The following is a 13,263-nucleotide window of genomic DNA, read 5'->3' as shown; positions in this document are numbered from 1 at the left end:
CACTGTGGCAAAATGTGGTCACAACCGTGCAAGATACAGTCACAAAAATGTACAGGTGTGTAGCTGAGATCAAAATGAAGATGGGTGTGGTCTGACCCATGAGTGCTCATGTAATATGTAGTAATAACTACTGAGTAACCATGGGTCAGAACATCAACATGTTGACAGATGTTATACGGATCTTAAATCCCTCTAAGGAAAATGTTTAAATATTTTTGACATGGGTTTATAAAAAGTAAAATAGATTTACAATAGACTTACACTTGTAGTGCAATTAATCTTTATTTTTTAAATGTTCATTACCACGTACAAAAGATGAACTAAAAGAAAAGCATATTCAAAATACATTCACTGTGAAAGATCATCAAAGGTTGGATATGGTTTCATTGGTAACATTCAAATTGACAACTTTACACTGGCAGTGTCATAAGAGCTGCTACGTAAAGGACTCAAAGATCTGAAAATCAAACTTAGCTACTTAGCTGCACAACAGGGCTTCAGTGGAGAAGAGCATCTTATTCTCTATCTGGTGCTGAATAACAACAACACTATATTCTACAGGAATTCACAAATCAAAGTGACATATAAACCGTCTTCTAAATGGCTCTTTAGATTCCCTTTGTATATAAATTCACAGATGACGTGAAATGATCCAGTTCTAGCTACTGAAAGCATCTGGTTGTAAGGACTGCAGATGGGTATGAGGCCTATACATAGTCTTTACAGGGCTATCATGAGGTCAGCCAGGGGTGGCGGAGGCATGCTGCAGCAGTGGCCCTCCTCTCTGGATGATAATCCAACATGTGAAGAAGGAAGTCAGAGAATCCAGAGGCCTCTTCCAACAGGAAGTGATATTTCTCCACCAGAACATCATAAAGGCTCCAGAGCCTCAGTGGACTGACACGACGAAGGTCACCTGGGTGGAAAACATACAGTATTAAGCAGAGATGCTCATGATGTCACAAAATGAAATGATTTGCAAGGAAGAAAGTAAATGAAATCACCCCATCAAACAAAGTCCAAACAGACTAAAAGCTGAAGTTGCAGACATACCTCTGCGGCTGAAGTACTCTGCAGAGTATTTCCCTGACAAGGCAACAGCTGGTGGGATTTTACCAAGCAGCTCCATGATCTGAGCTATGTGGTCTGAGGAAGACGGAGAGAACAAACACACACATGAAAGCGAGACACACTCAAATTTACAGTTCACATTAGCACACAGTGCATCAACAATTACAATGCAGCCACAGTGTAATCTCATTTAATCCTGTGTCAGTACTTGTCATGCTTCTGTCAGTTCCAGCACGCTGTACTTAACGTACCTTCCTCAAGGGAAATGGACTCACAGGCTTTGGGTTCAAACAGGGAGTCTCCAGTGACCAGTTCAAAGGCCTAAGAGAATACAAGAGAGAAATTAAAGGGTGAGATGTGTGGCCAAGTAAGCGTCTACAAATCCCAACCACACTGATGGTGACTCATCCTTTTGTTTAATTGTGGCACAAACTTCTAAAGCCTTTATCATGACAGTAAGCCTACAGGTTTTTAATGTCTGTCTTTTGGTTGGTCCATCACTTGTGTCCAGACTGAAATATCTCAACAACAAATGGATGGATTGGGATAGAATTTGGGAAAGATATCCACGATGCCCAGAGGATGAATTCCCATGACTGCTGAGTTTTTCCTTATCTGAAGGACAGCAGGTGTTGTATCACGTACAGATTGTAAAGCAGTTTGAGGAAAATTTGTGATTTGTGATACTGGGCTATATAAATAAAACTGACAGACATTCATAAATCTCAGAGGACAAATTCTAGTGAACATCACAACCACACAAATAAAGACTGTAATACAGTCACACACATTTCTGTACACTTTCATGCTAACAACATAATAATTCCCACAGATATAGGTTGCCAAATACCTTTATTTTGACACCACCTTCTGGCCAATCATTACGTTTGCTTCACCTCGACTGCTAAAGATAAAAAACAAATTTGACCTTTTCAACAATTTGGTGTTCTTTTCAATTATGAAGGTTAATTGTGGGGTTCGTGAAGGCCCAGTTTTAGGCCCATTATTGTTTATTTTGTACATATGTATATATATATATATATATAGGTTGTACTAAAACATTAGAATTCATGTTCTTTGCAGATGAAACAAATTTTTTTCTGGTAAGAACCTGAAAATTTTTTTTCAATACTGTGGAAAATTAACAGAAACTTAATAATAGCAAACAAAAATAATTTTGAATCTATATAGACTATAAATTCTGCTGGAAACTACATATAATGTCATATCGTGTCAAAGCAAAAGTGTAAAAATCTAATTTAATACTGTATAATCTATCTATCTTCTTAAATCAAGCTTCATCATATATTATGGTGAAACCATAAATCCATGGAGTATTGGGTTTGAATATTTCACACACTGTAAACATCAAATTGTCTGGTTTTTCCTCACCATGCAGGCAACACTCCAGATGTCAGCAGGCGGGCCGTAGTCAGATCCCAGTAAAACCTCTAGTGAACGATACTGTCGGGTCTGGATCTCCTCACAGAAATGTTTGTACTTGGCCAAGAAAGAAAGACAGACAGAGCAGGCAGAGAAGCTTAATTATAGTCTTTCTGTGTTATGTGAAACAAATTTGGGCGTCTACTTTTAAGAGAGTAAATTCTCATGTAGCATAAACATTTAGTATAACAATAGTGTATTCTGAAAATGTCGATAAATGCTTTTAATGTGAGTGCAATGAGGTCCTACGTGAACTTTTGTTTTGGATATCTCACAAGATACTTCTGTATTTGTGTTTTTGTGTGTGCTTTTCTCTCTGGCTTGAAGTGGGTGGGGCTCATTTGGGAAACAGTGATGTCATATGTTAAGGGGTTGTTTGTTAATCTTAGCAGTCAAATCTGATCAAACCTCACCTACACTGTCCTTGTGAAGCACATTAGCTGAGGTTTTGGCTGTTGTTTTTTGACAGTTACCTGCAATAATTGCAATTGTTTTGGGAACAAGTTATGAACATAATAGTGATATATCATCACCTTTTACGTTCATATGGCAAACCACTTAGCAAATGTTGCTTTATTGGCTGCACATCAAGCAGTTACAGAGCAACATTTGAAGTTTGGAGTTGTATTTCCAGCCACTGTTTTTGGTCTCTACCAACACATGGCTCTTAATTTGCACAGTTCACTAGCCAGCCTCTAACTGTGTCTGTCTGCTGTTTGGCGCTGAGCAGTTTTTTCCACTGAAAAAATCTGCAGCCAAAAACAAAGCTATGAGAGTGGTGAGAGTGAACCAAGTAGCAGGCCGGACAGCAAAACAAGCAACTTAAACTCACTATAGAAGTCCATAAAACTGAGGGAAGCTGCACATTCATTGGCTGGAGCCAATCAAACCCAGAACCTCAACCACTGCACCAAGCACCACCGCCAGGCAGGAGTCACATTTTTTTCAAATTGTCATTTAATCCATCATCATAAAAATACTGATTATAGCCACTTTAACCTCTGATTTTAACTGTTATTGTTTCTTATATTTAAGGTTATAGAGACAAATTTTCAGGGGTTTTAAGACCCTGTGAGACCAAATGAGTAAAGATGAACCCTTCTTGTAAGTCTACAAATAAAAAACAATCAACCAAACTCAGCACTAGGCTAATGTGATATGCCAAACTTTACAATGGCTATTTGTTAAGTATAGAATAACTACTGACCACCCAGCAGGAGCTGCCCAGGTCAGCAATCTTCACTGTGACTTCCTTTAAACTGCATGGGTTTACCTGCTTCTTCTCTGAAAGAAACAACAAGAAATCATGCATTAAAACATCACATTCATTCCAAGAAGTAATATTGTGTATATTGTATAATTAGTTTTGTCCATCTCTGAATGTATTGACCCCTGAAATGTTTAGTTGTGTACAGAGCAGAGACGTTGTATATTCAAAGACTGACACTGGCAGTGCATCTGCTTTGTATACACATTTGATGAACCCTAATACAGCTCAGCATTAAACTGTTCCAGCTTTGAGACTTCACTCTTAAACAGTCTCCAGCATCTGTAGCAATAACAAAACCAACTGTGCCTGTGGACTTGGCCTCCTTCCCAGTCGGCACAGAGGAGGAGCTGCTGCCCCCCGCTGGTACTTTGCGGGACTGCTGCTCCAGGCACAGCAGGATGTTCTCTGGCTTGATGTCTGTGTGGATGATTTTACACTGAGTGTGAAGGTAGTCCAGGCCTTGCAGAACCTATAGTGAAAACACAAAGCAGTTTTGCGGATGCTTCCCTCCATACAACCAGTATTAAACTGTTCCCTTTTCCTTTGACTTCATACACATGAAGGGAACGTTTTTTCCACATTTTGGACGAAATTCACCATAAACACCACACAGCACCTCTAAAGCTCACAAATGAACATGTTATATCTCATAAACAAGCAGAAATGTTAAAAACAATAAGATGGACGGGACTGGACTAGCTGTTTCCCTTTTTCCAGTCTTTATGCTCGGCTAAACTAAGAAACATGAGAGTGGAATCAATCTTCTAACTCTTGGCAAGATCGCAAATATAGTTTACAAAATGTAGATAAATTTATTTAATTCAATTATGGCATTTGAATTTAAATCTAACCCAATGAAACATTTCTTGAAGAGAGGCAGCTGAAGCTACACTGGGAACACAAGGTTTCAGTGATTCTCCTGCATTTTAAAATATTCATTTGAATGTGCCAACAATCTGCATGGAAAGTGCACCGTATCTCAGCGAAATGCAGCAACCTCTTTGTATGATCTTAATTCCCTGCATCTAATTTGAGATGTATTTCTTTGTGTTATCCACTGCTTTCTTGTGGTTTACCTGAGTAAGAATTTGTTTGACCCACAGCTGCGACAGTCCTGGATCCCCAAAACAGAGTTGCCAGCTTCTCAGGTCAGGCCCCAGCAGCTCCAGCACCAGGCACATGTCTAACCACCAGGCATTAAGGTCTGTTTAACAAACCGAACCACTGTATGATAATACTGTATTTACTGAGCCAACATACTGAATGCAAACTGCACATTATCCGTTGTTTCAATGTTGTTTCCAGAGATATATTTTTTATGAGATACATTTAATTTATACTTCTACTTTGACAAACACAAGCACACACCCCCACACACACGATAACTCCTTAGCACTTGGTGTCAGGTTTAGAATGGGTGCTCAGTAAATGACAGGGTGTAAAAAGGATACGGACTCCGTTGACCCCGGCCAGCTTAAACTCATCTAGCAGCTGAACAATCCTTTGGCTGGAGGGATGACGGCTCGTTGGACGACTGGCCTGATGAAAGAGAGAAGTGAGAGCAAGAAGGGGAAGAAGGCAGACAAGGAAGAAGGAGAGAGGGAAATTTAGAGAGGGAAAGTGTTTTAAGAAAAAGGAGGAGGTGAGTTTTTGGCATGTACAGAAAGAAAGGCAGTGAATGGGCAAAGCAAAGTGAGTGAGAATGGCGTTAACAAGGACAGAGAACGAAATTCTTAACTGCTAACAAAAACAAAACCTAAAAGAACTGACATTTTGATAGAAAGAGTGAGACATGATATAGAGGAGAAAAACAAGCAAAAGGTCACTAACACATCGGAGGAGAGCCAGTTCATCCTGTCCTGCCTGGGTGAAGCCAGCTCCACTCTTCAACACCTTCACAGCAACATGTCGACCTAACCTGCTAACACAGACCCCAGATCAGAAACCTGCACAGGACAGTCCCCTCTCTGCTAAATCAATGACAACTTCTTTTAATAACAAAGCTCAACATGTCAAATTTAATTCTTTCTTTGTATCTTTTTAAGGGACTGCACACAAATTATAATTGTTTCTTCTTTTCTTTTTTTTGTTAAAAGTAAGAAAAAATAAAAACAGTCAGTGTTAAGGAAAGTGATAAAACATTCCTGGATCTGTGTCTTTAACCAGATCTGCACAAAAACATAATCTACCTGGCTGAGGTAAATATTAGATTCAACCCCCGTCCCCATGCTGATCTTTTTTCTACAGTCCCTAATTAACCCTATACCTGAGGTCCAGACACAGCCAGACGGTGGAGAAATAGCCCCAGCCGAGCTTAGACACCACCTGGTATCTTCTGTTGAAGGTGTCACCAACCTGGACAGGGTGGTATCCTCCTGAGGAGATAAAAACAGGAGAAATCTATGAATAAATGAAGCAGGATTCGTGGCTAAATCTTTTATTTAACAGCTAATAAGATTTAATTTAATTAAAGCCTCAGTGACAGGGTCTCTCTCTGCGTGACTGAAATGTGAAACCTTTTCATCATACAGTATACATTTTTCATTCAGTGTTTAGAGAGCTTAGAGAGAGAGAGAGAGAGAGAGAGAGAGAGAGGAGTAAAATGTGGCGCTAAAGCTATTTCTGGCATTACAACTTCCTCTAAGCTGTAACATGTCTGCAGAGAGTAATACATTCAAATCTGCCAGCGGGACACAGAAAAATGATGATGCATAAGCCCGTATCAGTTCTCTTTCAGCCAGCGTGACACACAGTTCTTGGACATTGTCAGATATCTTGGAATTGAATCTCTGATTCTATTAAAATTGAGCATGATATAAGCTGGTATATGATTTATTACTGTGTCAGGTATCTGTGGTATCACATACTCAGCAGCTTATCTGCTTTTAAGAGGTGCACACAGAAACCTGCACAGCTGGCATGGAAGGAAGGAAGAACAGGGACCAAGGTCAGAATGGCCAAAAAAAAAAAAAGATACCTCCGGCTTAAGTGGTACAAAGGCTGAGTGTGGCTACGTGGGTACTGAGGAGCATTTCTTGTATTTACAGGTCAAAAACAAGAAATATTGACTTGTAGTTATAGCTGGCTGGTTCAAAGACTGTTAGTTTGTGTCATCCTAAGACGTAGTTACGTGGTTTTGTTAGCCATGCTGGCACCATGGCTTGAGGAATGGCAATTTAGCTGCCACTTAATAGGTAAGAAGATAAAAAATTGGCAGAGGAGGAACTGCACACTTTCACAGAAGTCTTTATACAGAGAAAGAAAGGAGCACGAGTAGATCGAGAAGTACCAGGGGCTAAGAGAACAGCTGCAACAGATGTGGAAGGTAAAGTCCAAAGTGGTCCCAGTGGGAACAGGAGCATTGGAGACCGTGACCCCCCCCAAACTGGAAGAGAGGCTCCATCAGATTCCAGGTACAATATCTGAGGTCTTTGTCCAGGGGCCGGTTTCACAAAGACATTTCAGACTGGAAGTATATTTTTTTGGGCTTTTTATGCCTTTATTGACAGCACAGTAGAGAGACAGGAAACGGGGAGGCAGAGAGAGGGGGAATGACCTGCAGTAAAGGGTCGTCCGATACAGGATTCAAACCGGGGCCGACTGTAGCGAGGACTGTAGCCTCTACATATGGGGCGCCTGCTCAACCCACTGCGCCACTCGACGCCCCTAAAATTGACTAATTTTAAGCCAAAAACATTAGGCACCGTTTCCCCGGGCTAACTCAGACCTAAGACCAATGTTACCATGGTAACAATCAGTGACACCTGAGCTGACCAATAGCACCCAAAAAGAAAAAACAGGAAAGCATGGCTCATAATTTGTGCTTTGCAACGAGGAGGGAAAGAGATTTTTTTTTCCAAATCTGAGTTTTGTTTTTTTTTTTTTAAGTAAGGAGTAAAAGGAGCTGAGCAGTTGGGTGCAGTTCCTCGGTCGGCCATGTCTTAATTTACCCACAATTCATTGTACCACATTGTTGGTGAAAGAATCATTTAAAACAACCTCGTACAGGTCGCTCTGAAGGGATGGAGAGGCCAAATGTAAATGAATACATCTGCAGATGATGGAGTGAGTTGAGAGACGCTGCCGTACCATAACAGTATTCTGTGGGGTCCTCAGAGTCCTGGCTGTCCTTGAGATCCAGCTGCTCGTGGCATCCAAGGGCTTCAAAACTATTAGAAGACCCAGCTTCACTCCTACACGGACACACACACACACACACACACACACACGCCACATGCAAACTTGGTTCTGTAGTCTCCAGCATTGCTGCCTGTACAGCGTGTGCATGTGTGTGTCAGCGTTGAGTTGCCGGGGGCAGCCGGGAGAGTCGAACTACTTTTAGTAATTTCCCACAGACTCCACCTGCCATGGAAACTTGTCCCTCTGCCTGGATGAGAGCGGACCAGCAGCATCGGAAGTTGCACTATTTCTGACTCAGCTGTAAATCATTTTGCAGTATGTTCACGCAACTTGATAACTCTGCATCCCAGCTGCTGGGATAGTTACTGTAGAGAGAGCGGATGGGAGAGATTTGGGTCACGTCATGTCTGAAAATACTGAGCACAGGTCTGATTTCTGTGCGGCTAGAGTGACATACAGTAGACTCTGATGTGAGTTACAGCACCTTTGTTTTTAGATTCATAGTGCAAGGTGCAGGATTCAAAGAATTTCAAACATTTAGATGGTCGATGATTTTCTTTTTTCCTGTAAAAATTTCTGATATGAAGAAAGTGTTGTCACTGTGTTGTCCTGTCTGAAACTCTAGACTACCATTTAAGTCACCTTCATGATGCCTTAAATAATGCTGATCTGCTTTATTTGTGCTCTGCTTTTCTAAACTTAACTGCATCACTGTGGCCATGGGGGAAAAAAAAAGTTAATGAGCCAAGCTGCTTTTTGATGAGATCAAGCAAGAGGTGACAAGACAAAAGAAAAAAATGGTTCATTCAAAACTTTTTCTTAAACCCATTTAAGCATTTGCAGCTAGGAAAATGTTTGCTTCAGTTTCTGTGCACTTTAGGTTTAAAACAGTCTTTCTCCAGTTAAATGACCCAGCTGATAATGGAAAGGGAAGGTATTTCAATCTACAAATAAAGGAAATCCTTTACTCACGTTTGCAGCTGAGCAGCTGAGCGGGGACTCCTCCTCTGCATAGCGTGGTTCAGCAGATGCAGCCTGCAGAGACAGCAGCCAGCGGAGCAATCAAAGAGCAATGAGAATTAAGAAGCGGTGGATCTATGTCGTCTGCACAGGTCAAGTCTTTGGAATAAAGCAGGGAGAGAGACCGATACAGTAGAAATAGTAAATGAAGCTGCAGCACCTTTTAATGTTGAAGCGCTTGAAAACAGTTGAGCAGCTGAGAGGTGTAGGAGGGGAGGGGTTCGGGTCGATCCCTCAGGAGACTGGAAACGGCAGCAGCAGTAGTCAGCAGGGTCTAAACATGGAAATCCCCTGCAGCCTCTTAACTCACCGCCTGTCAGGCCTTTACCTGCTGTCCCGTCTGATTCGTATCCGTCACTCAGTCCTGATCTGAGTAAACCTGAAGCTGACTTTCTCTCTCTCTCTCTCTCTCTCTGTATCTCTGTTCCTCAATTTACTGTGGGAAAGCCCTAACAGAGGGCAGAGAGGCTAAAAGATTAGAGGAGTGTCGCGTGAGGCCAAACAGATCGAGGGAGGTGAGGGAGCGACAGCTGCTGATTTTCTTCCCCCCTGTCTCGCAGGGAAGTTTGACCTTTGGGCCACAGGGATCACAGATTGCTAAACCTGGCACAACACAATATAAAGTATCAGAATAAAGTCATGAGAGCGAAGGTCAAATGAGAAGGGTTTTTGTTTTTCACGGGCATGTTACCCATGATGTCACCCACAAGACATTGGCAGGTGTGAACGTGTGTGTACACAACAAAACCCAACTTCAACCACCTCAAGAAGAGTTTTTTGGAAGACATGTCGTTCTGTGTGAAAACACGTGGCGCGGTGTTGCTCAATACACACTATGTTTTAACCTTCATCACTCCTCTGGTGTGTGTGTGTGTGTGTGTGTGTGCAGGTGGATGTGTTCAGAAAACGTTCCACGTCCCAAAGCCTGATTCCCTGCTTTCTGTTGCCACGGCCACGCTGTTAACACCCCCTCTCAAACACACACACACAGGGTTTCGTGGTTGATACCAATAAGAAAAGGGGCTGCTGGGTAATAAAGCACAGAGTTCAGACAGAGGGAGAGAGTGAGAGTGAGAAAAAAAACTGATGGTGTTGAAGGGAGAGAAATGAGAGGTGAGAGGAAAGTTGTTTATTGTGTGTGTATTGTGGAGCCTTAAGATATCAAGGGCCACTCGACCTCATGTGAGTAACTGTTCTTAGTCAGATGACATGTTATCACAGGTACTTATCTGGGCCCGTTCACTATTCTGAATATAGAATCACACTATGGCTGGAGTGATGCACGTGCACTGTGGACATGTTACTGTATTTGAAAACACACATGAGGAATAATAAAAACCAACATATTTTGAATAATAGTGTATAAGAATGTTATTTTTGCTAGAGCTTAGAAGTCCAGGTCTGCGGTCACAATGTTTTTTACAAGTCAAAGTTAAGCTTCATTACGTTTACACTAACACAAGCAGGACGTTTGAAAACTGTAATAGCAGGGTAACATTAAAAATAACATAAAAATGTATTTTTTATGTAGCCCTGATTAAAATAAGCAATTACAAAGTGCTTAACAAAAGGCAAACATAAAACAATAAAAAAGAAAGAAAAATCAAGTGACGAGTAAAAATAGAAATAGAAATAAAATAAGGAGAAGGGACTAATGAAGAGCCAATATATGCACATTGCTTGTAAAAAATCAGGTTATATTGTTTGTATTGCATTTTAATTTTCAAGTTTTAATTAACATTTAAAATTTGAATGTGGTCCGCTGTACAGCACGGCTTGACTTTTTTAAAATTAAATACCAAAAAAATCTTTAAATTTTTTTAATATGGTCATAGAACGTCCATACTAGTGTGTGAAAATGAAAATTATTATTATTATTATCATTGCATTTTCATTTTAATAGTTTACTCAAGCATATGGGGAAAGTTATAATATTGTATAGTACATTATTATTTTTATATTGCCTCCTATAGGCTTCCATACACTGTAAGCCTCTTTAAAGTACTTTGTTGGCTGTTGTATTGCATTGCATTGGAGTGTGCAGGTGTTCTTTTTTTTTATTCTATCCTCCTGTGTTCAGCTATTACTCTCTAATGTTGGTCCAGTCTTAAGCTGAAAAGCCTGTGCTGGCTGTTACTGTTTTCCATTTTCAGCAAGCTGTAATAAGACACTTCCCACAGGAGCAGGACGGGTATGTGTGTGTGTGTGTGTGTGTGTGTGTGTGTTGTGGAGAGACATCAAAAGACCACCTGCATGGATCTAGATCACTGGGTTAGTAGGGGATAAATATATATCAGGTGATAAAAGAGGTTATACATCACAATGTTTTTTTTTGTTCCCATTTCCTCCAACGCTGGTGGAGCACAAGGAGAGAGCAGCCTCCTGCTGACCTGGAGGAGAAAATGACACGCTCAAAGATTCACAACCAAAGTTCCCACTCAGGTAGTCCTTTTCACACATGCTAACACATGCACACACACACACTCTCCCTGACCCCTCACCCCTGTCCACCGCAGCCTGAAACGTGACCTGCGTTCATTTGCTATGAAGCTGCTGCTAATTTAAGACACACACACTGATGTTGCTTGTCCTCAGTTCAGCACTTGAACACACATAACACATTCAATAGCTTCAGGAGTGGCTAGATTTCACAGTCACCTGGTATTCATACACTAGACGGCAGGTGAATGTTTAGCTATTTCTCTGCTTTACCATCTTCTTACACTTACTAAATGCTACTTTTAAACGACATGGAATTTGAATTGTAAGGGAGCCCGACGAACCGCAGCTTGAAGCCCATGCATGGTATGGAGTTCCTCCAGCCTGGCACACTGACAACAGGAAGCAGTTAATGTGTTGGCTGAAGCTAGTGTACCCATTAGTGTCAACAAACAGGGATAGCCTGGAATTAGCTGTGATTTACTGTGACAACACCAAGTGCAATGTAACTTTATAAATTGTACTGTAATATTTCTCTTGTTGTTTTTTTATAAGAAACATTTTGACATGTCCTAACAGGAAAAGCTCAGGTGTAACTAGTAACATCAATAATGACTGCATTTCATTTAGCTGCAGCACTTCTAGGTTCCTGGTATCGTGCATGTTGGTTCACTGGCACACTTAACTAGACTGGACTGGGCGCAAAGGTACTCAAGTGGGCCAACTAATCATTTGCAAAACAGTGCAGTTTTGGTGAAAAAAATTTAATTATATAAAAAATGAAAATGTTTTAAATCAAAATGATCAGTTTTATTATTAGTGAAAAACTACTTGCCTGACACAGTCTAAATTCAGAAACTCAGAAGATAAGGTAAAGAGTATTTAAAAAGCTAGATAGTAAGCTACTGCCACTTACATTTACCTACGGTGCCTGTGCAATGCATGGGAGCAGAGATCTGAGGGCGAGAGCCACTGATGGAGTGAGGCAGATCGATGAAACATGCAGTAAACATCAAGGTTAAGAAAGGGTATGGTCCACTTTAGAGGTGTCTGAAATGGTAGCACAAAATTCTTCCAGGCAAGAATATGAGATATATATTGTAATATTTGCAATTATTTTTTACCTCTTTTGGGGGGGGGGGGTCCACGTCTTTATAAGGGGGGGTCACACTCACACTCCCCCAATCCTCCCCATAATCTGAACCCTGATGGTATCATAGTCTCACATTACACTAATCACATCTCAGTCAGTAGCAAATCACTTAGTGTTGACTGCTTTCTGAAGACCGATATATACTGACCCGTCAAAAACAGCTGTAACTAATAGCATAAATAAATGCTGAATTAAATGTATTTCTGGGTTTAGGTACAAAAAGGACAAGGTGTAATCAACCCAGCGTAGCGGGAAAAGTAGCTCCAGACATTCGTTAACATTGGGACCACTTTATTGCATCACATTAAGTTGTTGTTAGGTTCATCCTATCAATTAGTTAGAGAATGCTAAAGTCAGGATTACTTAAGAACAGTTTGTATCTACTGTACAGGAAAATGGTAAAACACCAGAACTGGGCTTTGCATACACATGTAAGCCACAAGCAACACTAATGTGCATGACAAAGAATTGGTAATAATGTCTTTATAATGTACAAGGTAATCGCTTGCAACATTACAAGTCATATTTCTCTACTGCCTGTAAAATGGATGCAACATAATGAATGAGACTGAAACTGTATCAGAATTTTAAGATGGCTGATTGTGACTTTTTATCCTCACGTCTATCTTGAGAGTTGATCAATGGATAAAAAAAATTTAAAAAACACCATAAGGTACAAAATTGACAAAAGCTCTGGCTTTTCTTTAAAAAAACAAACAAAAAACAA

The 13,263-nt window shown here is 40.6% G+C and overlaps 1 protein-coding gene across 1 annotated transcript; it reads right to left on the bottom strand.

The window, feature by feature from the left end:
• Positions 1-620: 620 nt before the first annotated feature.
• LOC111221309 (SRSF protein kinase 3-like) lies at positions 621-9,639 on the bottom strand. The gene is made up of 14 exons (XM_022744664.1): positions 9,636-9,639; positions 9,399-9,547; positions 8,897-8,959; positions 7,874-7,925; positions 6,051-6,159; positions 5,615-5,702; positions 5,236-5,323; positions 4,861-4,967; positions 4,091-4,253; positions 3,722-3,798; positions 2,464-2,571; positions 1,323-1,392; positions 1,054-1,146; positions 621-916 (listed from the first exon to the last, which is right to left on the bottom strand). Exons 1-14 carry the CDS (start codon positions 9,637-9,639, stop codon positions 732-734), a joined length of 1,356 nt encoding a protein of 451 aa, XP_022600385.1. The 3' UTR covers positions 621-731.
• Positions 9,640-13,263: the final 3,624 nt, after the last annotated feature.

Source organism: Seriola dumerili, unplaced genomic scaffold (genome assembly GCF_002260705.1).
Source record: "Seriola dumerili isolate Sdu_G_001 unplaced genomic scaffold, Sdu_1.0 BDQW01000083.1, whole genome shotgun sequence".
Lineage (NCBI taxonomy): Eukaryota > Metazoa > Chordata > Actinopteri > Carangiformes > Carangidae > Seriola > Seriola dumerili.
Note: the sequence above shows the minus strand (reverse complement) of the source record. Positions and strands in the feature narration are given on the sequence as shown.

Excerpts from the sequence above, each read along its gene's own strand:
- LOC111221309 (XM_022744664.1), bottom strand. Across the intron at positions 2,572-3,721 it reads TGGGCAGCTCCTGCTGGGTG|TACAAACATTTCTGTGAGGA; the intron begins GTCAGTAGTTAT and ends TTCTTGGCCAAG. Across the intron at positions 1,393-2,463 it reads TCTGGAGTGTTGCCTGCATG|GCCTTTGAACTGGTCACTGG; the intron begins GTGAGGAAAAAC and ends GTATTCTCTTAG.